Here is a 27,288-nt window from a genome sequence, read left to right as displayed (position 1 = left end):
GACCAGGCTGGCCTCGAAGTCACAGAGACCCGCCTGCCTCTGCCTCCCGAGTGCTGGGATTAAAGGCGTGAGCCACCAACAACGCCCAGCTTTGGTTTTTTTTTTTTTTTTTTTTTTTTTTTTTTTTTTTTTTTTTCTGCAGCTCTGGGCGATGAAGCTCGAACTACAAAACTAAACAAACCCACATGGAGTTTATTGAGGAAGGGAGCTAAGCGGGGTAGGTTGTTGGCCAACTGGGAACAGAGATGGAAGGGGAAAGGAAGAGAAAAGAGGTAAAGAGACAGAGGACAGGAGAGAAGGGGGAGACAGGAAAAGCCCGGTCTGCCCCAGGGGAACAGCAGGAAAGAGCAGAAAGAGATGAGGGACAAAAAGACCAGTAAGTGAGCCAGTTCTGTCTTTTAAGGGGTCCTTTGCACCTGTGTGCAAACTCCACGGACCCCTGGCTGACCAGGGTACTGCCTGAGTGCATTCTGCCAGGTGACAGACCAGCATGATATCTGAGTCCTTACAGTTGTTTTGTTTGTAATTCTTATTTGTGCCTGGGTGTTTTGCTTGCATGTATGTCTCTGCACCATGAGTACCTGGTGCCAGTGGAAGTCAGAAGAGGGAATCAGACCACCTGGAGCTGTCGTTACGGGTGGCTAGCTGTGAGCCACCATGCGCGTGATGGGAATCAACCTGGTCCTCTCCAAGAGCAGCCAAGTGCTTCAGCCATCTCTTCAACGATATTTTACTTGAGAGTCTTGTTATGAGCCCAGAATGCATTTGAGCTCATGACCCTTCTGCTTCAGCCCCTCCCCAGTGTTAGGATTATGGTATATACTTTATTATGTTTAGTTTTATTTTAGAGGTGGGATTTTTGTCTTCATTGCCCTGGCTGGTCTGGAACTCAGCCTTCTAGGTAGCTGGGATGCAGCCTGGCTTGGATTAAGTGCTTAAGCAAACTCCTGTATAGCCTGTGAAAACTACCTCAGATATTGTCTCCACAGTTGTTCCCTATATCCTATCTGCTTCCCAGCCACTCACAAATGCACACAACAGGATTTGATGTCATCACGAGTTTTTATTCAATGCCAGCTCCAGGATGGGCGGAGGGCTAGTCATGCACAGCCTTGGTCTCCCAGCAGGCAGTGCTGGCTGGGAGTCAGGGAGGGTGCAGAGCAGGTTTGAATGTCTGGGAATCCCCCTCACAGAGTGGGCAGAGCTGCATGTCTGGCAACCTACTAGATCACACAGCATCATGGGGGATAACCTGGGCTATCCCATGACCATGCTCACAGCAGAGCCAGGCAGATCCTGTCACTGGGTCATTGTAGGACAAGCCTCTGGCCTCAGCTGCTCGGGTCACACAAAAAGCTGGGGAGAAGGGGGGGGGTCCAGCAGCACTCAGTGCTCAAGTCACAGGTTAGTCTTGTAAACACAGCAGCCCAGGCACAGAATGGGAAAGACATTCCCCCAGAAGCACACAGCAAAGCTGAAGTTTCAGGCCTCTCAACTAGCAGAAGGAGGCTGTGACAACCAGGTAGATGTCATGGGCCTGGATCGCGTGGTGGCACTCTGTCTACAAGTTGTGGTGTAGGGCGTCAGGCGTGGTCCTCACCAGCTAGACAAGTGCTGTTCCAGCCTTGCAGGGGACACATTTCTTTCCCACCTTAACGGTGCCCTTAGGTTTGTCAGTTGAGTCCTCCACAGTGCATGGGCTGTTCCATCTCAATCAGGTGAACTCTTATTTCATCAAACCCCTGGTTCCCACGCCTCTTCTAAGCTGAAGCATGCAGGATCAGAGAGGCAGAATGTAGAAGATAGTCTGGGCTACCCAAACAAAGGATGCAGCCCACCATGGAACTGGTGGTCCTGTTTCAGCCTCCATAGTTCTGTGATCACAAGCATGTGCCAACACACCCAGCTCCCAAATCCTGTCCACACTGGGCTGGGGCAGTGTTTGTGCCCTGGAGTGGGCCTTGGGCTGGGACTAAAAGAAGGGGACACACACATAACACACACTTGGAAAGGACAGGGGACACACTAGAAAACACAGAAGTTGCCCAGAGTGCTCTGCCTTGGCCCAGAGAACAGGGTCTGCAGGCTGTGCCCAAGGGGCCGAGGCCAAGACAGGGACAGCCACCTCCACCAGGGCGGCCAGCCTGTATATTGCTTATAAAAAGTAATAAATAGTTGAGAGGGCCTGCTATTTACAAGTCACAGGCACCCCCATCCCAGTTCTTCTGGGTAGGGGAGCACCCTCCAGCCACGTGTCCCAGGCTGATGGCCACTCCCCATCCAGGTGTGACTGTGGAAATGACAGCTCCATGAGGAACTGTGGCCAGGGATGGCAGTTAGTCTTTTGTGGCTGGCCCTGGGGTTCCAGGAGTGGCCTCTGCACCCTGCACAGCGATCTTGGGCACCGCTCGAGGCGGTCCAGGCTCCTCATCGAAGCTCACCTCCTGCACTGCCTCCTGCTTTTTGAAGGAGTCCCTGCGCTCAGAGAGGTGCAGCCTCCTCATGACAACCAGCTCAGCCTCGGTCCCCCGGCCACGCCATCCTCCATCCCCCTCCAGCCGCTCACTGGTGCCCAGGCCCAGCTTGTCAGCAGACTGGCCTCTGCGCAGCCTAGGGGACCTCACTGGTATGGGGATGTGCCCTGGTAGGGGTGATGGCGAGCGTGGCGGGGGCGTGGGCACCGGTGGGCAGGCCAGCGGAGATGGTGGAATACTGCTGGTGGACTTGCGGCGGCCGCTCTTGTGACGAGGTGGCCCAAGCTTGGCTGCCAGGCCATGCAGTGAGCTGGGACGGGTGTGGCCGGTGGCAGGGGAGTCAGGGCTGCTGGAGCTTGGGGATACACTGGGTGGGGACGCTGTGTCTGTGGGCAACAACACTGGTCAGGGTCTGAACTGACCAAACTGTGGAGAGCCCATGCCCCGCCCCCAGAGGGGAGTGCCCTTGACCTAGATCTAGTGAACTACCCATCCATCAAAGCCAGGCCTCATTTAACCCCTCCTCCTCCCAGAAGCCACCTTTGCCTCCTAACTTGACCAAAGCTTCCTCAAAGCTTTGTCTGAACCTTAAATATTGTTTGTGGACAATATGAGGCCATTAAACCATCCCTCAGCTCAAGCACACACCTGAGCTCCCTACTGATTCCTGTCACATAGATGGATATGAATATATTCATATTCAGATGCAGAGTCTCAGGAAGCCCAGGCTAGCCTAAAATTTGCTATGTAGACCAGGCTGGCCTGCAACTCTTCACCTAATTGTCTCCTAAGAGCTGGGATGAAGGACAACAGCTACCAGGCCGTTGTTACATTTGCCTTGTAAATTGCCACTCTGGCTGAGAGTCCACCCACCTGTGGGGGCATCGGGTGCAGGGCTGCGGCAGGGAGTGGTGGGGCTGGGGGACAGGCTGTGAGTGGGCGATCCAGGGAGGCTCTCGCTGGAGGACAGAGAGTGATGGAGGCCCGACGAGAAGCTACGGCTGGTGTGGAGCACAGAAGATGGCTTGGAGATCCTCTTAAAGAGAGACTTCCGCCTGGGGACACACATGGTGATGGTGAGGGAGGCTGAGCCAGCTGTGGGAGTCTGGGCCCCACCGCTCACCATGCTCACCGGTCCTGGGTTTCGCGCCTGCGGCTGCGCTTGTTCCTGCGGGCCATGCGGCCCTTGGCTGTGTTCTTCCGCGCAGGCCCCACCTTGATGGAGGTGTTCTCCAGGGCCGTGGTACGTAGGGAGATCTTGTTGCCACTCTGTGTGAGGGGGCACCAGTCACCCGAAAGTCTCCCAGGGATGGGGCACCTGCGGCTGCAAAAGCCCATGGGGTGGGGGCTGCAGCCAAGGTGTGCAGTGGGCACGTGCTTGGGCCAGGGGTCCACGGGTCGCACCTTCAGTAGCAGCTCTACCACGTCCATGTGCACCAGCCCCAGAACCGACTCCCCGTTGATGTGCGTGATGAGGTCACCTGCTCGCAGTCCTGCCTCCTGGGCAGGGCTCCCCTCCTCCACACTCTACAGACAACAGCACAGCTGGTTAGCAGCCCAGGCCTCACCCACAGGACCCCCGCACTTGTGCCTAGCGCTAGTAAGCCTCGGTTTCCCCTAGCTATGGAGCAGGGTGGGGTCCAATCGGACATGGAGAGCATGCTGGTTCCCACAGAGGAGTTCTGGAGAGGTTTGTCAAGGATCAAGCCCAGTCTGTGGGATGAGGCCTCACCCAGACCACATGGTGCACAGTGTATACGTCGCTGTCGCCCATGTAGACGCGAATGGCACGCAGGCTGAAGCCGTACTTCTTGCCTGAGCTGTGGATGACGATGGGGGGCCGCAGGCTGCCACACACGGGTGATGGGTCCCGGCTGGGTGAGGAGTCTCGGGAGGAGGGATTGGAGGACAGCGAGCGGGGTGACAGGGGACTCATGAGGGGACCCCCGCTGCCATCGTCTGTTGGGGGCAGCAGGGACACTGAGCTTGGATCTCTGTCCTGCTACACTGGTCACACCGCCCCCACCCTGGAGCTGGGTGCAAAAGACCAGTTCCAAAACCACCTCCCCACCCCCACCCTGGCCGCAAAGCCAGACACATTACCTGCGGTGATGATGAGGGATAAGGCGGATACCGAGGCCGACTTGGGCACTCGGCTCCCGCCCCCGCCGCCACCAGGGGAGGCCCGGGGCTTCTCAGGCCCAGGGTCCCTTGGACCTCCCAGACGGCGACCTCTGCCCCCATCCAGGGGCCGAGGCGTAGAGTGCCGGGCACCTGTGCTGTTACTTCGAAGACGGGCGTGACTGAGGACAGCAGTATCAGCTGAGGGAACAAATGGGGTCAGTTTGACACCTCCACCTCTCCTCCCCACAACTGTATGAAGCTAGACTTAAGGTCCTGGGAGTATGGGGCCTGTCTTACTATAAACGTCTGTGATTTCTGGAGAAACTTCTACTCCTGTTTCAAAATCCATCTCAAATAGCCCCACTCTAGAAATTTCCGTGAGGGCACCTACCAGAAAGGTTGCAGGGCTTGGGTGTCACTGGAGTGGTGGGGGGTGGAGGGTCAGGCTCCCCCAGGATGAAGACAGGCTTCTTGGGGTCAGCAGGCCCTGAGCCTGCTCCCTCATCTTCAGATGAGAAGGCAAATTTGGGCATCGTGTCCAAGCTGATGGTGTTGAGCGACGGATTGGGACCCCGATCAGGTAGCGGGGAAGACGGCAGACATGAAGAGGCACATGCCCAGGACCGAAGCCTGTTTAAGGGAGAAGCCATGCCACTCAGCCACACCTGCTTGGGGAACTCCTGTTCACCCCTAAAAACCCAGTTTTCAATTCCCACCCTCTAGCCAGCACTGTTTCTATTGAGTCTGGAGTTTGTGTGCGAGCCACATGCGGTCTGGATAGAAAGGGCCCCGAGAGCCAAGGCTGTGCTGTTGTGGACACAGCAGTCTTAGGATGCCAAGGCACAGGGATCCTAACGGCTGGCCCAATGGGTGGCTCCCACGACATCACATTTTGTAATCTGGTTCTCCCTGACTCTTCAACCCACCTACCGGAGGTCAATGCTCAGCCGTCTCCCACTGTCCCCTTCGCTGTTACGCTCCCACCCGTCCTCTCGGTCCTCACTGAAGCTTCTTTCAGCAAAGGTGGGGGTGGGCTGGACGGCCAGGAACTCAGAGCTGCTGTAAACCTGTGAGGGTTTGGTTTTGTTTTAATGGCAGTGATACGGGAAACTGGTGGCACACATTGTCATCTCAGTGCCTGGGACGGCGGGCAGGAGGGTGGACGGCAGAGAAATATCCCGTCTCAAAACACAAACCAAATCAAACAAGCCGGTGGACAGGCTCGGGAGTGCAGGCTGCTGCCCGCCAGCCCCACCTTGCTGAAGCGGTGGGAACAGGAGGAAAACTGCGGTATCTCAGTGGAGGATTCCTCGTCGTTGGTCTCCTCGTCTTCAGAGCCCAAGTGTCGGTAACGTTCAGAGCGCGCTGCGGGAGTGAAGGAAGCAGCTAGGACATCTGGGGACACCTTGGAGGACCCCTGACTAGCAAAGAGTTGGGGGGGGGCAAAGACAGGGTGGGTGGGGTGTGAGGTGCTGGTTTTTACCCCTAGATAAAGGTGACTTACTGTCAAAGTAGCTGGTGTCATCCTCAGCTTCAAGTTGTGGAACAAACTCCGCCTTGTGTCTCAGAAGCCCTGCCCAGTCCAAGGCCAGGAAGAAGGGATGCTGCTTCACCTCGTGGGTGCCCCCTGTAGACATGTTAGCTGAGCCCTGTGTGACCCCCACTCCCCGCCTTCTCTCCCCTGGATGGGGCCAGAACAGACCCATGAATACAGTCAAGAAAACGGTGAGCACCAGACCCAGCTACTTCCTTCAGAGTCTTACACATGTTTCTAGTTAACTCCTATATTCTCTTCAAAACCCCAACTCCAAGCTCCCTCCTCCACAGGGTCTTGAGGGGACCCCCACTGACTTACCAGTTCCCAGCCTCTCCATTGGGCTCTGGCGCAGAAGCCTAGTGATGAGGTCCTGGGCGTCTGCAGGAAGCGCCTCATCTCCCTCTGGCCACAGGATCTCATCTGAGAAGACAGGAGTGACATGACGGCAACAAGTCCCTCCAGCACTGTGGTCGGCCCACCTCCCTCCCCAAGGCAGACCCTCTGCTTAAGACGCACCGCTGACCACCTGTCCAAACAGCTCCTCAGGCGTGTCCCCGAAGAACGGCACACAGCCCACCAAGAACTCGTACAGGATGATGCCCATAGCCCACCAGTCCACTGGCTTCCCGTAGCCCTGGCGGAAGATCACCTCAGGCGCGATGTACTCTGGTGTCCCACACACCTGTGCGGGATGGGGAAATGAGCCCCTCCGACCGAGGTTGGGAAGGTAGCCTTCAGTCTTGCCCCTGGTTTGGGTCGCACCTGCTTATCCACAAACTCTCGGGCATCCTTCTCGATGTGACCTTCATACAGGTTGGTGGCCATGCTCATGAGGCCGATCTTGGACAGGCCGAAGTCCGTCAGCTTGATGTGGCCAAGGGAGGTGATGAGCAGGCTGTGGGCGGGGCCAGGACACTCAGGCTGGGTGGGGAGGCCAGAGCCCTGCATGGTTGCCAGGACAGGCTCAACTCCCCACTGTACATACTGTTTCTGTTTTGTTTTGAGATTGGTTCTCATTAGATAGCCCATGTCCCCCTACAGGGGCTTCAAAATAATCTCTGCCCCCAATGTGGCCAAGGGTAGCCTCAAACTCACTAGGTAGCTCAGGTTAGCCTTAAACTCCTGAATATCCTGCCTCAGTCTCCTGAGTACTGGGATAACACATGTGTGCCACCATGTCCCTTTAAGACCTTATATTTTTATGCACTTTGTGAATACATTTACTGCTTAAAAATAAAATCCCACAGGGCTGGAGAAATGGCTCAGAGGTTAAGAGCACCGACTGCTCTTCCAGAGGTCCTGAGTTCAATTCCCAGAAACCACATGGTGGCTCACAACCACCCGTTATGAGATCTGGTGCCCTCTTCTGGAAGCAGAATGTTGTATACATATTAAATAAAATCTTTAAATATAAAAATAAAAATAAAATCCCACAGCCAGTAGTGGTGGTGCCCATCTTTAATCCCAACACTTGGAGAATCTCTGTGAGTTCAAGGCCAGCCTGGTCTACAAAGTGAGTTCCAGGACAGGCTCCAAAGCCACAGAGAAACCCTGTCTGGAAAAACGAGCCCCCCAACACCCCCCCCCGCCCCCGAAGCTCAATTTCTTCATTCATGCATGTCTGGGCTACATGAAGTAGCACAGGTGTGTGGCTGCTGTGTATGTGCACCGTCTGAACACTAAACAGCCAGTGCCAAATATATCCGCTGAGCCGAGTGCAAACATTCAGCACCAGGTCCTGAACGTTTCTGCTCACTTCTCCACATGGCAAATACTGAGACACCAGCAATTCCTGCTTCACACACAGACGGTACTGAATGAACGAGTGGCCCTCACAGAATAGGTGCTCAACATGTGTTTATCTTCCCTGCATTTCTGTCAGTCAGCAGGGTCTCCCCTGAGGCCTCACCCCACCCCTAAAGGCACAGCCCCACCCATAGCCCCGCCCCACCCTTGGCCCCACCCCACCAGCACGCAGCTCCTCCCTCCTGCGGGCTCTTACTTGTCAGGCTTGAGGTCCCGGTGCACGATGCCATAGTTGTGCAGATACTCCAGCGCCAGTACGGTCTCTGCGAAGTACATGCGCGCCATGTCCACAGGCAGCGGGCCCATGTTCTTCAGAAGGGTGGCACAGTCGCCGCCTGCACCGGGGACACGGGTCAGGCTTGGGCCCCGCCCAGGCTGCTGAGGTCATCGTGGGGCGAGGTCTACAGGCTCTGCTCGGCAGGGTTGAGCTCTAATGTGGCCCTCTGCACACAGCCGGTGCCTACTAACCGCAAGCTCTTTCCCTGGCCCAGTGGCCTTCTTACCTGCTGAAGCCCCCCACCCTGGCTGGCCACCATCCTGAGCCCTCCAGGGACCCCCACAGCAGTGCCCGGGGGAGGGGTGGGGTAGGGGCGTGGCGGCCCGGGGGCCGCACCTTCCACATACTCCATGACCATGCAGAGGTGGCGGCGGGTCTCAAAGGAGCAGAACATGCCGACCACGAAGGGGTTCTCAGCGAAGGTGAGGATGTCTCGCTCCACGAACACCTGCTGGATCTGGTTGCGCAGGATCAGATTCTGCTTGTTGATCTTCTTGATGGCGAAGCGCTGGCGCGTGTCCCGGTGGCGCACCAGGTAGACGGCCCTGTGCACAGGAGCCGGACGCTGGGCAGTCGTCCATAGGTACCGAGGCCCACACCGCATCAGGGGACCCAGGACTCACCCATAGGCTCCATTGCTGATGAGCTTGACGGTCTCAAAGTCGCTCTCACACGGCTTCCTCCGGGATGCACCACCCAGGCCGCGGCTCTACACACGGGAGGGAGAGCTCAGGGTCTCACCATAGCAAAGCTGTCCCTTAGTCTAAGCTGCTGTCTCACTGACCACCGCCACTCACTCTTTGTCCAAACTTGTCAAGCCAGTGTGAAAGTTTCTTAGATGTATATTTGGTTTTTTGCCCCCACAGAGCCTGCTTCCTGGCAAACTCCTATACATCCTTCAAGACCCACCTTTTCAGTGCCCTTTCCAGCCCGCCCCATACATGGGAGACCTCTATGATGGGGCAGTTCCACTGCAGCCACACCCTCGAAATCACACCTGTTTATCAAGCATCTACTACTTCAGCGAACACACCCTCTTCCAGACACTCAGGAAAGGATAAAACACGACTACCTCAGCTTGTAACTCACCTCAGGGTATCCGGGAGCTGGGGGCTGATCTTCATCAAGGTCATTCAGGGGCGGGATCTCTGTCAAAGGATGCAAGATTTTTTTTTTCTTTTTAAACAGTATTCCACTATGTAGCCCAATAGCAAGAACTATAGAATCTTCTAGAAAGGCCATGACTTGGGATTTTAACGCTCCAGATATTCCTTGCTCCAGGGGTTGGCAGACACAGACAGCAGGCTCTAGTGAGTCTCAGTGAGCGTTAGTCACCCCATGATGGCAGGGTCAGTGTCTTGGGGAAGCAGAATGTGGTGGAGACCCGGAGGCACAGGGAACCCTGGGTTCGAATCCAGGTCCTCTGTACTCTGGGCGCCCCTCACCTTCCAGGGGGTCCTTGGCCAGGCCCAGCTGGCGGATGATGTAGCGCGGCAGGTCAGTCTTCACACCTTGGTCCTCGCGGGCCTGGCCCTCTGCGGCCTCCAGCAGATGGTAGAATTCCTCTGGGTCGAACTCCTGGAGAGGAGAGGCCGTGAACCCCCGCACCCTCACGGATCCCCAGAGCCCCAGGGCCCCCGGTGGCGGCTTACCAGGCACTCCAGCAGCCGCGCAGGCCTCGAGATGATGATGAGCAGCTTGCGGACGAGCTGCACAATGAAGCCCACCTCGGCGCTGTCAGACCGCTCGTGAGCCTGCAAGGTACCAAGGTACGCCTGGTGAGGCCACGCCCACAGAGGAAGCCCGGCCCATGAGTGGGCGGGGCCATACCCACATCCAGATAGGGAGCTCCTCGGGTTCTGAAAACCCCGCCCAAAAGGCATGTTACCCAAACACACTCCACCCCATGGGCGTGGCCCTCTGCCAACCCCGCCCCCACGCACATCCTGCAGCAGGCGCTCTAGTTTTTCCTGCATCTCCAGGAAATAACGGGAGGTGACCAGGGCCTCGCCCGACTTGGCTAGGCAGTCCCGTGCCAGCTCCACAATCTGGTGGTGGATGAAGCCCAGGACACCGTCAGCCAGTGCCAGGCGGTTTCCAGGGGCGAATGCCGCCAGGAAGTCCTGCAGCCGGCCCTCCATCTGTGCAGTGGCCTGTGGGAGGACGCAGGTGAGTGGCAGGGGCAGAGACGGTTGGGAGGTGAGGCGAGAACAGAAGTGGATCAAATAGGGGCGGGGCCAGTCCAGGGCATGGCCCCGGGCAGGCAGGCAAAGGGTGTGTGTGGCAGGGGCAGCTGACAGACATACACGCGGGGCTAGTAGGGCCGGGGTTGCAGTGTCTGACAGACAGTGAGACAGGTCATTCAGTAGCAGGGTTGGGGTGACCAACAGAAGAGGAATGGCCTCATCGGAGGCCAGGGCCTTGTCAGTGGTCAGGGTTCTGGTGAGTGACAGGAGGCGGGCCTGGCTGGTGGACCAGACTGGCAGAGGGTGGCAGCTGCGGGGTGCAGGGGCGTGCAGCACACCTTGGGGAAGCGCTCCCGGTACACGTGATTCATCATCACAATCTCATTGTCGAAGGTCCCCGATGTACGTCCAGGGCTGAAAGAGTGACAGGAGGGTGAGGGACACTGAAGGGCCCTGACTGGTGGAGCGGTCCCAGCCCAAGCCTACCTGAGGCTGCGTGAGCGTGGGCGCAGGCGTGGGGACCGGCCTCCTCCATCCTCGTCCACCACGCTCTCTGAGCTGCGGAAGTGCTTGGACAGGAAGCGCAGCTCGTCCGCTGTGGGCTGGAAGGGAAGCTGGTGTAGACGCTCTCGGGAAGATGAGCTTGACTGGGGAAAGGAAGAAGGTCGGGGTCACAGCAAACTCAGTACCCCAGCATTGCACCCTGCCACACCCAGCTGAGGCTGTCTCAGCCCACTGCGAGCCCTCCTGGCCTAGAGTGGGAGCCCCATTCCCACACGATGCAAAAGGGTGTGTGACTGCCCCAGTCTACCCCATCCACCTGCCCAGGGCAGCTGTCAGTACCGACAAGGTGGAGCTGGGAGTGTTGGTCCCATAGCCGGAGGACGGGAGAGAAGCAAGTGACCATCTTCTGCCATCAGCCCTGGAGAGAGACAGGGACAGATGGAGGGACAGCCTGGCTCTGTGCTGGGCGGGATTTGCAGCACACTGTACATCTCCATTTCCGGATCAAGGAGCCCATTGACAGCCAGGGTCAGTGCACATATTCTTCAGACATTGCCTCCAGGAAGCCCACCCTGATACCTGCACCACCCAAGCTTTGGCCTGTCAGTTGCTGTTTCCAGGGGATCCCAGTCCCCAACAACTCCTTGGACACTCCGAAAGGTAGGCTTCAGCCCTCAGGCACTGCCTCAGGTCCTAGCACAGGGTGCTTCCTCAATACTTGTTGGCAAAATTGAAGGCCCTGGGCACACCATGTCAGCCTTTGGTTAGTGAACAGTGTGGCTGTTAGAGTTAGTGATTTCTGAGTATGGCTGTAACCCCCTTTTCCTTCACAGGACTCAGAATTACCTGTCAGCATTAGAGAAGTGGCTGTAGAGCCACGTGTTTGCCAGGGCAGAAGCCACAGGGAGAGACCACCATCCCTGTGACGAGGCCAGGACACTCACCTCCGGGCAAAGGGGAAGTTGATGCCTGCTGCAGCAGAGATGTTTCGAGGACTATCCAAGGGGCTGTTACCTGCTGAGGGGAGGGGAAGAGTGAGTCAGGATGGAGCCAGGACCCAGCCACCCGCCTGGGTCCCCCCACTCACCTGTTGGGACAGATAATGGTGACAGAGGCCTGGAAACAGTAGGTGAGGGTGTTCCCACAACTAGGCTCTTCCGGTTGCCACTGCGACAGCTGTGGAGGGAATGACAAGCTAGATGGTCAGCTCCAGGGACCCGGGAACCACGTGCCCAGCTGGGAGTGCACACAGGCTGGCTAGAAGTTGGGTTAGACTAACCACTGCCTCCCCTCGGTGGGTCCCTTTAAGGGTCTTTAGCAGAGGGTTCTAGACCCACTGGGGTCACCCCTAAGCAATCTTCCCTTTTTGTTTGTTTTTGTTTTTTTCTTTTTGTTTTTTGAGACAGGGTTTCTCTGTAGATTTGGAGCCTATCCTGGCACTCACTCTGGAGACCAGGCTGGCCTTGAACTCACAGAGATCCTCCTGCCTCTGCCTACCGAGTGCTGGGATTAAAGGCGTGTGCCACCAACACCCAACTTGTTTTTGTTTTTCAAAAAGGGTTTTTCTGTGTAGCTCTGGCTGTCCTAGAACTCATTCTGTAGACCAGGCTGGCCTTGAACTCAGATGTCAGCCTGCCTCCTGAGTTTGGGATTAAAGAAGTGTGTCACCACAGCCAGAGGCTGGCCTTGGGACGTAGAGATAACTCTCTGCCTCGTCTGCTGGGATGGCACGTGGGACATACCCTGTTTCAATCTTCCCTTCCATCCTTGCTACCACTGACAACATGGTGGGAGAAGCCCATCCAGCCCATGGGACACTGGCACATGACCAAGACACACTGACACACTCCAGCTTTTTTCCATCCCAGCCCTGACCCTGCACCTTACACTATGATACCTGCCAGGTACACTGAAATTCAGGAGGGACAGACAGGTGATGCCCTTGAGCCCATGGTTGTGGGAAGCAGGTTCCTCCCATGTTCCTGAAGCCAATGTCCTCACCTTCCCGAGATCCCACCAAAGAGCTACCTACTTCCTGGTGTGGTGGCACACTCCTTTCTTGAATCCCAAATTCTCTGTAAGTTGGAGGCCAGCCTGAGCTACATACAAACAACCAAAAGATAATTTAACCCAATGAAAAAACCCAAAGTCGCCGGGCGTTGTTGGGGCACGCCTTTAATCCCAGCACTGGGGAGGCAGAGGCAGGTGGATCTCTGTGAGTTCGAGACCAGCCTGGTCTACAAGAGCTAGTTCCAGGATAGGCTCCAAAGCCACAGAGAAACCCTGTCTCGAAAAACCAAAAAACAACAACAATTAAAAAAAAAAAACCAAAAAACCCAAAGTCAGCATGGTGACTCTCAGGCTGAATTTTCCATGTTCTAACTTCTGCCCACCTCTTTCCTCCTCAGGCGCCATGTCCCTTTTGGTCATCTTCCCTGACCCCCCCACCGGCCTAGGCCTCTGGCCCCTTCTGCCTGCTGGGCTTCCATGTTGGCAGAGCTGGAGCCACTAGGTTCCTGCCCTCCTCCCAGCCCCCTACAGTCACCCAGCAACAGTGGCTCTGACAGACGACAAGGAGAGCAGCCCACACAGCCCTCCGCCAACACAGCTCTGCAGAAGTGTCAGAGAGGGAGCGACAGGCAGGGTCTGAAGGAGGCAGGGAGGGTTTTGGGTGATGAGGGGCACAGCTGCAGGCCAAGACAGCAGGTATCAAAGCAGCAAAGGGAATAGACAAGAGAGGGGCAGGGAGCTGAGCCAAGCTAGTGTGCCTCTGTTTCCCTATCAGGACACTCAGAGGGTTCACAAAACCAGCACACCCTGTGAAACTGGCCTTAGGGGACACATACTCTCAGAGCCTGGCTGCAGGAGGCCACGCCCCCAGAGTCAGCTAAGCTACAGGTGTGGAAGGTAGCAGTAGTGGGGACCCACCAACTGTGCCTGCTCCCCACACAGGGACGCCAGGACTGTGATATCAAGCATGGAAGGAATTACCCCCTAGACTGAGTGTGGGTGCAGAAGCGGAACCCAAAGGTCCCTGAAGCACTTCCTGCGCCCCCCCCTCTGCACACGACACACACAGGCAGCCACACCCTCTCCCTGCCCCCCAGCTGCCCCCACTCCTGCAAGGGTGGCCAATGAGATTGATTGGTTCCTCTCCCTCATGCTTACAGGCAAGGCCTTGAAAACAACCATTTTGAACACCTCGGGTAATCTGGATCATCCCACCTGAGTACAGATTAAATGCCAACTGTTTACACAGCTCTTTGTATGCCAGCTCTAATAGGCCCACAAGCCATGCAGGGCACTGTAGTATCTCCGGGCAGAATCGAAGCTTTGCATATAGCACTCAGGGTCCTTGCAACTCAGACTTTGCCTGTCTAGACCGACCCAAACACAGAGAAACCAGCGCACAGAGATGTTGGGGAACTGCTTGGGGGGGGGGGTCACACAGCATGGTAGCAGCTACACTGCAATTTGAACCTGGCTCTGGTTGAGGCGTCACCTCTCACTTGGCCTCTTTACCTTGTAGAGGAGACCCAGGGCCGAGGAGAAGCCTTGGCTGCAAACCCACCACCCACTTGTGAGCCTGGGCCACGAGTATTTGCATCTGCGCCAATGCTTCTGCAGAGCGTCCAGCACAGAGCGCTTCATCCCAAATCCCTCGCTTTGCGCAGCCCGATTCCAGGGTTCGAATCCCGGGGTCCCCAGCTCGACCCTGCACTCCGAGCAGCCCCTACCTTTTGGAACGCTGTAGCAGCGCACCCTTAGCCAAGCGGCTGCGGTGTCCTGGAGCCGCCACCGCCGTCCAGTAGCTGGGGTCCGACATGTTGCCGCCCCGGCGCGCCGGGGCCTCGGCCGGACCGGCTGGATTCGGCCAGAGCCCCGAGGAGCGGCCCGGCGGCCGGGGGCTACCAGGAGCGCGCGAGGAGGCGAGGAGGAAGCGCGGCCGGGCCCGCCCAGCCGAGGGGGCGGAGCGAGAGGGGCGTGGCGTCGCTATGGAGGAGGGCGGTGGGGCGGGGCGTTGCCAGGGCCCGCCACTAAGGAGCCTCCGTTACTATGGCTCTGCCGGAAGCGCTGGGATGGAGCTGAGTTAGAACCCTCATGCGGCGCCCGGCGTCGCGCGGACCTTGACGGATTTGCGGGGCGTTGCTAGGGCTCTGGAGTGCATGTGGACGTTGCTATGGGCCCCAGCCAGCATCACAGGCTGGACTTTGCTAGGATTCTGAGCAGAGGGGGCGGGGTTACCTGGCCGTTGCTAGGGCTTGCGTAGAGAGGGCGGGGCGTTGCTATTGACCTCAGCAGCCCAGACAGAATGTTGCTAGGCTCTAGGCACCGGGGAGAGGGGCTCTAGGATGAGGGTAGGACGTTGCTATGGACCTCAGCAGCACAGGCAGGACGTTGCTAGGGTTCTGAGCAGAAGGGGCGGGGTTACTCTCTGGGAGGTGAGGGCGGAGCTTTGCTAGGCCCGCTGCAATCACCGGGGCGTTGCTTTGGCATTTGCCAGGGGAGGCCGGGCGTTGCTAAGGCCTGGATGGCGGGGTGGGTAGGCGGCGGCACTCGCGCTGGTGCGGCGGGTCTGTCGGTGTCCCTGGGCTATCAACCCTGTCCGGCGCTGCCCCTTTCCCTTCCCGGTCCGTAAAATGCCTGCGGTGAACGCGGCGTGGTGACAACAAACCTTGCGTACATACACGAAAGCCATTACCAAAGGCGAAAAGTCGCGAACACTTAGATACCAAAAGGGATAAGTCCTTCTCCCCCAGGTCCTAGTGGAGGTCATTCTGATCGCACTCGGCTACCTGGACCATTAGACATTTCGCATACCGGCCTTGCTGGATTTGAAGACCAAACCCCATATCTGGGACAAGAAGATAGCCAAGGAAACTGAGGCACAGGTCCCCAGGGTGTTCCCATTCCATCTCTCTTCTCACGTCACCCCCAGGCACTGTCACATCAAGTGTCCTCCACCCTTATTGGCTGGAGCACAAACCCATATACTCACTCACTCATTCACTGGATAAACACCTACAGTTTGGCTGCCTCTGGGACACCTGGGGTGACCTCAAGGGGGGGGTGGTTCTTAGTTTCATATGGGAAACAGAGAATAAACAGGAAACAAAAGAAGAATTTCAAAGAGTAACTTCAAAGAAAGAGGGGCTGTAGCCCGCTGGGTGAGTGTTTGCCTAGTATGGAGGAGGCCCTGGCTCCATCCCCAGCATCTTAGCACACTTGGAAGGTGGCACACACCTGTCATCACAGGACTTGGGAGGGAAGACTAGAGCTGACCACACAGGCTGCATTAAGGTTCTGGTTTATTGAAAGAGCAATAGGGAGTCATGGGTGGTGTGTGAGATGCCCCATGTCTGTCCTGGAAAGCAAAGACCTTTTAGAGGAGGGGGTGGGGGGCTGAAGACTCCAATAAGAAGCTGGGTGGTTTCCAGGAACCAAAGCTGAGGATCACATCGGGGTAGGCCCGGAGAGAAGTGAATGGGGGAGAGCAGGTGTTTTGAGTTCCAAGGAAAGGCCCTGCAGGGGCCAGGTGTGACAGAGGATTACAATGGCTACTTGTGATTCTGGGTATCAGGTCTAATCCCCTACAAAAGGCTCAAAACCTCCTGACTCTGGGGACCCAAATGGGGATAGAGCCCTGGGTTTCATAGGCACACCTCATACACAGCTATTCCCTGACACCTGTCCTTAATCCCAAAGCCCTTGCCACTCCACACCTCCACTGACCTGGAACCCCATCTCTCAGCCCCTTGGCCTCCCACTCTAGAGAATTTGGCAATGGTGATCCAGAGTGCCTGCCTGGAGGGAGAGGCTGAGTGTACAGGACTCCCTGCTCACACTCCCTAGTCGGCTCCCTATTGCTCTCCCAGCAGAGCTCCTGTCCTAATACCACCTGTGACCAGGCCTACCTGTCTGCTGCTACTTCAGCTTAAATGGCAAAAGTCGAGGTGTGTTTTACTCATGCCAACCCATCCTGTCACCTCTTTCCACATAAGCCACAGGGCTCAGCCACTGTCCCTCAGCCCCATATCCTGTGCTCCACAGGTAAATCTTCATTCCATCTGTGCTTGGCCTCCAAAGCCCTGGGGCCGTCTCTGTGTCCTAGAGGGCCAACTCGAGATGGCTTTCCACCCTGAAGGACAACAGGGCACCTCTACCTGCTTCCCATTCATCCACACCAGAGCCTACATTCTTGCCCTGAGCATACAGTGTGAGCAGAAAGATTCAGGTCAAGCCTTTGAGGGTCTCAAAATTCTGAAGGAAATGAACACTCAGTAATCACACAGGAAGATGAAAGTTCACTGGGCAGGGTGTACTCCTTCCACCAACACTGACTGAGGCAGGGAGATTATGAAAGTTCGAGGTCAGGCTAGCCTACAACCTACGTAGTACAAAACAAAAATAAAAACAAACAAACAAACAAAATAAAAACCACTGTCTCACCCTGTAGTGGTGCACGCCATTAATCCCCGTGCTCAGGAGGCAGAGACGGGTAGATCTCTGTGAATTGGAGACCAGCCTGGTCTACAAGAGCTAGTTCTAGAAAAGCCTCCAAAGCCACAGAGAAATACTGTCTCAAAAAACAAAAACAAAAACGAAGGACCAGAGGTGTGCCTCAAGGGTAGACCCCTACCTAGGATCCCCCAGTGAGGGGCTGGGGGTGTGGCTCAAAGGTGGAGCTTTTGCCTAGCATCTAAGAAATGAAAAAACAAAACAAAACAAAACCATGGAAATCAGCCCTGATGGGGGCTGGTTTATGGAAGGATGGAGTGCACATGGAAAGCTTCCATTCTGCAGATGTGATGGAGGCCTTCAAACATGAAAAGAAGTGTGTGTGTGGGGGGGGGCTGGAGAGATGGCTCAGAGGTTAAGAGCACTGCCTGCTCTTCCAGAAATTCTGAGTTCAATTCCCAGCAACCACATGGTGGCTCACAGCCATCTATAATGAGGTCTGGTGCCCTCCTCTGGCCTGCAGAGATATATGCAAGCAAATACTGTATACATAATAAATATTTTTTAAAAAAAGAAATGGGGGAGGGGTCATGAAGAGATGGCTCAGTGGTTAAGAGCACTGGCTGCTCTTCCAGAGGTCCTGAGTTCAATCCCCAGCACCCACATGGTGGCTCACAACCATCTGTAGTGAGATCTGGCGCCATCTTCTGGGGTGCAGGGATACATGCAGACAGAACAGTGTATACGTAATAAATAATCATAAAAGAAAAAAAGCCATCAGAACTCTGAACAGCAGTGACAAGTGAGGAGACGTGGGTGGGTTGCACATGATCTCAGAACTTAGGGATTATGGGACACAGGGGGACGGTCTTCTCATAGTTCCTGGATCAAAGGGGCTCTTTCATACTGAGGTATAAATGGTTGTCAAACAAATTAGATCCATCCTGTTCAAGTATAGTGTGGAATGAAACTGAGGCCTTGTGTGGCTGCAGGCAAAGTGGTTCTGCTGCCCTCTGGTGGTGACTGTGGCTACCTAAACCCTGTTCAGTCACAAGTATCCCCCACCCAGGGTCCCTCCCTCTTACCTGCCCTCCCCTGGGTTTGAGCCAAGGACTCAGAGATGCCTCTGGCTTCCCACTGCCTCCCAGGGTGCCCCTGGGCCTCTTCCACCTACTCTACAGTAAGTGTGGCCACAACATTCCCTGCCTCCCACTGGGCAAACCCAACCAGTTCTGGGCACTGATTTCCTCCAGATGCCGCAGTCCCCACCCTGCCACGGGACCAACGCACACTCAGACCTAGTTGTCTGGGGCTAATCTTGACCTAGCTCTGTTCCCAACTCCCAATCCACAGTCACCTCCCCAAGGGGTCAGCGTTGGAACGTATCTCATTAGCCGTCCATCTGTTTCTGGCCATCTCCTCCAGCTAACTGCGAACCCTATTATTGTTGACAACTATGGACTTTTTACCTGGCATGCTGGTAGGTGCCTAGAAAATGTTTGCTGAGTGAATAAGGGTAACCCTGTTAATTGTCTGGACTTCAGTGTGGACTCCATAGTATTATGTGTCTTCCCCATTCAAAATCAAGAGACTGCTAAACAGCTCGTTCATACTAAGGTGTAAATGGCTCCCATGTAAGCCAAGAAGACTTACTTTCAGAGGGGTTGGCCTCGGAAACCAGCCCAGCAATCTAGGGTGGCACTGACTCTCGGTAGGGTGTGGGGGCCAAGCTGGCCCCCAGACTTATGGAATCATACCAGGCCTGCCTCATTTCCTCAGCTGGGAAACATGGTCAGAGTAGAGCCGCCTGTTTGGGTCTAGTGCAGCCTGGCTGGCCTTGCGTGTGACCAGAGGGAGGCGTTTCCAGCGGGTCCCCGAGGTCACAACCTAGCAGGGCCCTGGGAATCCAGCACCTGTCTCGGGGAGTCGCTGGGCTCAAGTTCTGGCGTCGCCTTGGACACTTGCCCAGCTGCAGCCTGGAGCTGCGGGGTCCAGAGCCCGCCGGGGAGGGCGCGCGTGCGGGGCGGCGCCACTCACCTCCAGGGCTGCAGGCCCAGTGACGGGCTGCACGGGCTGCACGGGCTGCCGGGGCTCAGCAGGCACGGGCTCTGGCTGCTCGGTGACAGACTGCAAGACAGAGGCGGGCGGTGACCCCGCGGGCTCCCGGGAACCACGCCGCGGGGCTCGGACCACGTTACTCACTCGAGCGTCAGCGCGGGGATCAGCAATTTCTCCCTGCGGGACTTCATGGCGGCGCCGCGGGAACCGACGCCCGGTGGCACCGGGCGCGAGCAGACGCGCTGGGACTACGGACCGAGGAACGCGCACACCGGCGGCTGTGGGGGCGGGGCCATGGGGCGGGGCCGGGGACGGAGGGGCGGGGAAGAAGGTGGGCTGAGGGGCGGGGCAATGATGCTGCTGGGCGGGACTAAAGGCCAGGGAGGAGCTGGTGGGAGCGGAGTTCGATGTGTGGGTGGGGCTATAGGTTGGGGCGGGGTTGTGGGAGGGGCTACCCGTGAGGAGCCGGGCTTCTAGGGGCGGAGGAATGCGAGTGGGGCGGGACATTTGCTGTGTAGGTAAGGGTGAGGGGCGGAGCTATCTGAGGAAGGGCGGGGCTTCCGGGGAGAAAAGCGTACTCTAAAGAGGGCGGGGCCAGGTTTCGCTCCGCTGGGCGCGGCTTGCGGCCGGTGGGGCCGGGCCCCCCAGGGAGCGCGATGAGCAGACACTCGAGGCCCGCGCCTCTGGGTGGGCGTGGCCTCTGGACCGGCTCTTGGGACGCCTCAGAACTGTTTGGGGGTGGGGACAGAGGCGGAGCCTCTCTCAGAGGGGCGGGGCTGAGCAACAAGCGACTTAGTGCGTGCGCAATCCGGCCCGCGGGACCCGCGGCTAACGGGGACTGCAGTCCCCCACTCCTTGGCGGGTCCAGTGCCCGCATCGGAAGGGAAGGCCACCTGCTGGGCTCTGCCGACAGGGACCTCCCGCCCGGATCACATCGGCGGGTAGCCTCCCGTCGCCCTACCCCACAGCCCGGGGCCGAGGAGGTGCAGCACGGCAGCGGGGCTGCCTGCTTCCCCAGGACTCGGCCCTCACTGTGCCTTGAGGTCGTGCGCTGCACTCCCCCCACCCCGTCCCTCACGACGCTCTCCGGGCAAGGTCCGGCCCCGCCCCAGCCCACACACTGCGCATGACCTGGCTCTCAGACCTCGAGTCTCCTCCTCTACCTCACCCGGTCCCCTCCACTGCCAAGGCTGGTACCACCCCAGTACCTCTGCCCACGCCGGCCCCTCTGGGATGCTACTGTCTCCACATCGACCACCCCACCCCGCCGCTCCTCCTCACCTCCTCCAAGTGACCCCCACGCCTCTCTGTCTCTTTCTGTTTAATTTCCCCTGAGCGCACACACTTAAAGGTTTGTGTCCCCCATTAAGAACCCCAGCTGCAGAGGGGCTGGACCGTCTCCTTCCCGTTTCTCCAATAGGGAGGGCCCAGAACCAAAAACCTGGAGCTTCTCAGTGTCCACCTGAGGCACATGCAGTATGCCAAGCTGAAGTGTCCAGAGCTGTTGCTGTCAGTGAACAGGAGGCAAGCTCCACCCCCGGGCTTTGTTTATCTATCTGTAAACCCAGGACACACAGAACAAACTGTTCTTTGAGCCCCGGATCTCCCCAAATGATGCCAACACCACGGATTCTGTTGGCGGGAGACGAAAGGAAGCAAGTCCCTGTCACCAGGGTATGCAAGTCCATTCCAAAGTACTTGGGTTAGAATCACTTTTCTCCCAGTGCTGAGGATCAGATCTTTTTCTTTTCTTTTAACGATTTATTTATTTATTATGTATACAGTATTCTGCCTGCATGTATGCCTGCAGGGCAGAGGAGGGCACCAGATCTCATTACCATGTGGTTTCTGGGAATTGAACTCAGAACCTCTGGAAGAGGAGGCAGTGCTCTTAAAGGCTGAGCCATCTCTGCAGCCCCAAATCTTTCTTCTTTTTCCACATTTATTTATTTATTTATTTATTGAAATGGATTTCATCTCTGAACACACCTGGAAGTCAGAGAACAAATTGTGGGACTGCACTTGGGTGCAGAGCAAGACAGTCAATTGCCTTACCCACTAAGCAAACTCTAGGGCCTATGACTTTCTAATCTGCTACAGTGGAGTTACACCCCGCAGATAATGGCAGGGTCTCATGTGGCCCAGTCCAACTTGGAACTGTCAGTCTTCCTGTCTCAGCCTCCTGGACGCTGTTGGGATCACAGGCCGGTGCCACCACACTATGCTTGGCCTGGATCCCAAGCTGGGAAGTGTTCTTTTACAGAATAAAGGTGGGGAGAGGCTCAGCCCCTAAAGTGATTGCTCTGCAGCATGCATTCCAGAGTTCCGATCCCTAGAGCCCATGGGGTGCTGGAGGCCCACCTAATTTAATCCCAGCCTAGGAAGGTAGAGATGGCAAATTCCCAGAGCACAGGTTCTGGGTTGGATTGAGAGGCCCTGCCTCAAAGAACCAGGTGGAAGACCATTTTTTGTTTGGTTGGTTGGTTTTTGTCTTGTGAGCACACACACATGAAAATTGCAAAAGAAAAGGCAATGATGTAGTTGTATTAATCATTGAATAAGTTACTCACCCGCGTCCCCGGCGAGGAAGACTCAGCTCCTTCTGAAATGAGACAAAGAAAGTGGGGTTAGCCCAGGAAGTCTCCACCCACTGCACACCAACACCAGTCTCCCGAAACCCAAACACACCACCTGCCTCGTCTCCCTGCCTTAGGGTCCTCACACCAATGGTGGTCTGCCACGCATTGTCCACAGCTTAGTCCTTACTCCTATCTGAGTATCCCTCATGGAACATAAATGAAGCCAGCAAAATGACTCAGCTGTAAAGGCACTTTCTGCCAAACCTGACCACCTGAGTTCAATCCCTAGGACCCACCCAATGGAAGGAGAGAACTGAGTCCCAATTTCCTCAGATCTCCTGAGGTGTTTGTACACACACACACACACAGAGGCACACACGCACACGCACGCATGCGTGCACACACAAACACACATACGCAAACTCACACACACACAAACACACACAAACAGACATAAACACATATACACACACGTGCGCACATGCCCACAATAAATGAATAAATGTAATAAAAGTAATGAAAGGAGCAGGGAGGTAGGAGGCAGAGGCAGGTGGATCTCTGTGAGTTCAAGGCCAGACTGGTCTACAGAGCGAGTGCCAGGAGAGCCAGAGCTACACAGAGAAACCCTGTCTAAAAAAACAAACAAATTGGTCTGCACCGACTCTGGCTGCCTCTACTACATACAAGGCAGAAGAGAAACCTGGTCTTGGGGTCCACTGGGACCAGAGTCCCTCCTGAGCACACACACACGGGAAATCTGTGTTTTTCTCTGTGTGTGTTTCTGTCATGGCACATGTGTGACAACTTTCGAGAATGTATTTTCCTTTTTCAGTGTGGGTCCCTGGGGAAGGAGACAGCCTGCCAGGAGGCTTGATTGACTGGGTCATGCTGACTCTGGCTTTGTTTTTGAGACAGACTGTATGTAGCCCAGGGTGGGTTGGAACTCGTGGTGATTCTCCTGCCTCAGATTCTCCACTGTTGAGAAGACAGGGTCTGCCACCAACTGCACATCAGGGAGGTTTTTCCTCTTTAATTTTGAGAGAGCTGTTGGAATCTCATAATTCCCAGACCTCCGTGAAGGGCTTGCTACTGCTTTAGAGATAACGGGACCTTACTGTAGGCTGCCCTGGCTCCTGTTACTGTTTAAACCAGCACTGGCCAAAGAAGAAACTGCCCATATTGTGTCTCATTTGCCGAGCATCTACTGTACAGGTTGGGAAACTGAGGCAGAGACCGAGTGGGAGACCTGGGAAATGGACTTTCCAGACGCCCCCAGTCTAACAGACAAATGCATTGGGGCGGCCACTTTGGGGACGTGAACTATTTTTACAGTGGTGGGCTCCAAGCTACCCACACCCCAAGTTTTCCATGGCAACCAAAGGCGTCATCCACAGCCAATTGGAGGGGGGCGGAAACTGCCAGGCGCTGGACCTCTGGGAGGCCTGGGGTTGGCCAGAGGAGGGGAAGGGAAGGGCCCCTATTGTGCTCGCATCTCTTGTGTGTCTGTCTCCTCTCTCATCGTCTAGCTCCCCCACTAGCAAGCCAGAAACAGAATTTAAACTCGGAGGTTCAGCCTGGTGCTGGGGATGCTGCTGTGTGGTGTCCGTCAACAGCCCAACCTCTCTGTGCCCCAGTTAACTCATTTAGAAAACAAACAGCAGGTCCCACATCAGCGACGATGAGAAGTTTAAACGCATCCCCACGATACAAAAGGACTCCAGGCGGGGCTGGGGTGCTGCCAGGCCCCGGAAAGCTCCCCGGAAGTGGGCCCACGGCATCCCGCTCCATCTGCTTCCCGCGGCCCCCTCGCCAGCTGCTCCCGCGCAGCAGCTCCCACACGGACGCCCCGCTACTGGCTGGTGTTTATTTGTCTTGAGGCCTCTCTCTGCAGCGCAGGCTGGTGGCCTGGAACTCGACATCCTCCTGCCTCAGCCTCCAGAGTGCTGGGGTCACGGGCAGATGTCACTTTCTTTGGCCCTCTGTGACCGCTGTTTTTGTTGTTGTAGCCCTGGCTGGCCTCGAACTCCTGATCCTCCTGTCTCATCCCCTCCTGAATGCTAGGATAGTGTACGCTACACTTGGTTTAAGCCGTGCTTGGGATGCAGTCCAAGGGCTTCATGCACGGTAGGCAAGCACTCCACCCACTGAGCCACCACACTCCACCCACTGAGCCACCACACTCTACCCACTGAGCCACCACACTCCACCCACTGAGCCACCACACTCCACCCACTGAGCCACCACACTCCACCCACTGAACTACAAGCACTCTATGGGTCTGCCCTTTAAATACTGTGTTGAGAGGTTCCTCGTGGATTGGAGTGCTGTCCAGTTTGGAGGAACCAGAGCTGGTCGTGAAGCACAGGAGCCAGGGTCAGTAGTCTGCACGGAACTCAGAGTTGCCCATTTTATATCTGGGAAAGGCCAGGGCTTGGGGCCCACTGGGACCCCAGAGTCTACCCTCAGAAGTTTCTTGTCTGATAGGGATTTGGCTCTGTAGTCCCCGCAGGCCTTAAAACTATCCTCCTGCTATCCTCCTGCCTCAGCTTCCCAATTCCTGGGATGATAGGCATACACCGTCACCATTAGCAAAGATTCACTTCAAGGCTAAGTAGGCCTGGTTGGGGGAAGCAGTTACCCCCATATTGGCTATCCCGTGGCACTGGAGAGCGAGAGCATTGCCTGTCTTCTAGTTACCCCAGAGGCTGCAGGGGGGCAGCCTGGCCTACACTGTGAGCAGTAGCGACCAGAGCACACAGCCTGGGCTCTTTCCCCAGTGTCATCAACCAGGCCTTTTTGTATGCACTTGGGTGATGGAGACTGAAGGATTAGGAGTTCAGGGCCAGCCTTGGCTTCCTCCAGAACTTATGAATGGACCCTTTGAGCCCCCCAGCAGGGTTCAGCCTCCGAGCATTCTGATTGGCTATCATGGATGCCTGCCCTCTGATTGGCTGAGGCTCTAGACAGTTCAGGCATGAATTTCGGATTACAGATGTGTACCTCCGCGTCAACTTACTTTCTTGCTCACAGATGTCAATTTACAGAGGGCGCCACCTTGCAGCTCAGGCTAACCCAGAGCTGATCCTGTAGCCCAGCGTGGAGTTCTAGAATAGGGTTGTTATTATATCCTAGTCTGGCTTTCATTCCAGTGTCCTTTAAGCCCTCTTGTCTCCTGTTAGCGGGCAGTCCCGTGCTCCGGCACCTTCCACAGCTCCCCACTGCCCTGGCACCCAAATTTAGCTTGTTTGTTCGTTTATTTACTCTCTCTCTCTCTCTCTCTCTCTCTCTCTCTCTCTCTCTCTGTGTGTGTGTGTGTGTGTGTGTGTGTGTGTGTGTGTGTGTGTGTGTCCGCATGCCTCAGATCATGCGTGGATGTCAGAGGAAAACCAGGGCTCTCCTTCTACCATGTCCACTCCAGAGAGTGGACTCCAGAGAGTGGACTCGGTTGTCAGGCTTGGTTGAAAGCACATTTACCCTTGGAGCCTTCTCGCCAGCCCCACTCACCCTTACTCTGTATCTGAGACATGGGTTTCTCGGCATCGTTTTGCTGTTTGTGTTTTGCTGATCTCATGGAGCCCAGGCTGTCCTTGAACTCCCGGACCCTCCTGCCTCAGCATCCTGAGGGCTGAGATTAAAGGTGTGCGCCATCCTGCCTGGTTGCAGACTTTAGCTCCACTTACAGCACCTCTCCCGGCACTGCGGCCTCTGGACCTTTGCACCTGCCGAGCTCTCTCCGCTCCCTGAAGCTCACCCATGGACGCCTGGCCCTGAGAACCGCTATACTTCTCCGGGCCTCAGTTTTCCTGTGTGTAACGTGGGACCTGTCATCTGGAAATATTTACCCCCCACGTGGAACAGGTCCCGCTTGTTGACGTCAGCCGCGCCCCCATTTGCTCACCCGGAGGCGGCTCTCTATTTTAAGAGGCTGAGGGCGGGCTCGCATCTAACTGGGGCCCAGGCGACACCCGTGGCGCACCAGCCCCGCCCCCACTCCCGCCTTCCCGCCCGGGTCTCGGCTCCTAGGCTTCCTCCGGGGACCCGCCCCACTGCCCCCTCTCAGCAGCTTTACTTAATCTTCACTTCCCCAAACTCCCCTGCCCTGTGCCCGCCCGGCCTCCCGCGGCCCGGGCCACCGTGTCCACCTGCACTAGCCAAAGCTGAGGCTACGCACACAGCCGGCGCTCAATAGATGCAGGGCACTCGGTGGTGTGCGGTTCCCCACCGCAAACCTGTTGGCCGCTTAGGCGTTCGTGTCGTCCCAGTCTCAGAATCTACCAGCAAACCTTTTTGAGTTTAGCAGATGTTACAGACGGGGAAACTGAGGCCCAGGGAGGCCAGGGGCGTCGTCTCCCAGAGTCTCAAAACCGAGAGTGCGCCGGACTTGCATTCGCTCTTACTTCCCCCTGGCCAAACGCAGTAAATCGGGAAACTGGGGCTCGCAGAAGCCACCACTCGCGCACACCCTGCAGACCCTTCATTGTCACACAGATCTGTGACCCTGGAGAGATGGAATCCCAACTGGGCATCCTCGGGGTAGGGGGTGGCTTCCCTAGCAAGAGCCTCAGTTTCCCCATCAGTGGAAAAGACCGGAGGCTGGGGACTGGCTGCTAGCAGCCACGCTGGCCGGCGGCTGGGCTCCGTCCACCTCAGAGGCTGCACACACGGGAGCTCGACGGCCTCCGGCGGGTGTGGCGAGAGGACCCTGGAGCTCCTTCTCCCCACTCCAGAGGCCTGGCCTCAGTTTCCCCATCCGTCTAACGGAGACACCTCCCTTCCCATGGTGCGCAAAACGCTCTGGGCAGCAGGTGGGCAGAGGGCGCAATCTGACGCTCCCCGGCCTTCCTCACTCCCTGCCTCAGTTTCCCCGCCCCGAAGGCTCTGTCCGCGCTCCCGCCCGCGCCTGGACTCACCTGGAGCCCGCGGCGCCGCAGGAGGCTCGGCTCGTCCATGGTTGAGTGTCCCCGGGGCTGGCCCCGCCTTCAGCCCCGCCCCCGCCCACTGGGCCCGCCCCCGAACATCATTGGTCCTGTCGGTCAGCTGATGCCCGATGGCCCTGCCCCTCGGGCCCTGGGCATTTTGCAACTCCACTAGCCTTATTCTGCAGATCGCAAAGCTGCGAGCTGAGGCTACACAGCAGGACCTGCGTGCAGGTCGCTCACCTCGACACAAAAGCAATTCCCCAAGACTCCATCTTTAAGAAAAAGTTGGGTTTTGCGTTTTTTTTTCTTTTTTTAAAAACCGGGCGGTGGTGGCGCACACCTTTAATCCCAGCACTAGGGAGGCA

General features: G+C 56.6%; 1 protein-coding gene across 8 annotated transcripts; it reads right to left on the bottom strand.

The window, feature by feature from the left end:
• Positions 1-1,043: 1,043 nt before the first annotated feature.
• Positions 1,044-26,970, bottom strand: Mast3 (microtubule associated serine/threonine kinase 3). Of its 8 annotated transcripts, none has more exons than XM_027394748.2 (27): positions 26,915-26,970; positions 21,996-22,027; positions 11,996-12,084; positions 11,853-11,925; positions 11,248-11,326; positions 10,891-11,051; positions 10,743-10,818; positions 10,162-10,371; positions 9,871-9,972; positions 9,664-9,796; positions 9,308-9,366; positions 8,842-8,927; positions 8,555-8,763; positions 8,138-8,276; positions 6,898-7,030; positions 6,652-6,817; positions 6,454-6,555; positions 6,103-6,225; positions 5,854-5,963; positions 5,529-5,665; positions 4,990-5,228; positions 4,578-4,796; positions 4,207-4,433; positions 3,879-4,001; positions 3,607-3,743; positions 3,348-3,529; positions 1,044-2,860 (listed from the first exon to the last, which is right to left on the bottom strand). In XM_027394748.2, exons 1-27 carry the CDS (start codon positions 26,951-26,953, stop codon positions 2,337-2,339), a joined length of 3,909 nt encoding a protein of 1,302 aa, XP_027250549.1. In that variant the 5' UTR covers positions 26,954-26,970; the 3' UTR covers positions 1,044-2,336. The 8 variants fall into 8 exon arrangements, with proteins under 8 accessions (XP_027250549.1, XP_035306895.1, XP_027250545.1 ...); XM_035451004.1 differs by having other exon boundaries at positions 11,853-11,922; XM_027394744.2 differs by lacking the exons at positions 21,996-22,027; positions 26,915-26,970 and adding exons at positions 19,405-19,494; positions 19,570-19,710.
• Positions 26,971-27,288: the final 318 nt, after the last annotated feature.

This window comes from Cricetulus griseus (assembly GCF_003668045.3).
Source record: "Cricetulus griseus strain 17A/GY chromosome 1 unlocalized genomic scaffold, alternate assembly CriGri-PICRH-1.0 chr1_0, whole genome shotgun sequence".
In the NCBI taxonomy this organism is placed as follows: Eukaryota; Metazoa; Chordata; class Mammalia; order Rodentia; family Cricetidae; genus Cricetulus; species Cricetulus griseus.
The sequence above is the reverse complement of the archived record's forward strand: the minus strand, read 5'-3'. Positions and strand labels throughout refer to the sequence as shown.

Coding starts and splice junctions, on each gene's coding strand:
- Mast3 (XM_027394744.2), bottom strand. CDS start 19,616: ATGAAGTCCCGCAGGGAGAAATTGCTGATCCCCGCGCTGACGCTCGA. Junction 9,797..9,870: donor CGCGGCTGCTGGAGTGCCTG/GTAAGCCGCCAC, acceptor TCTCCTCTCCAG/GAGTTCGACCCAGAGGAATT. Junction 4,434..4,577: donor ATCCCTCATCATCACCGCAG/GTAATGTGTCTG, acceptor TGCCCCCAACAG/ACGATGGCAGCGGGGGTCCC.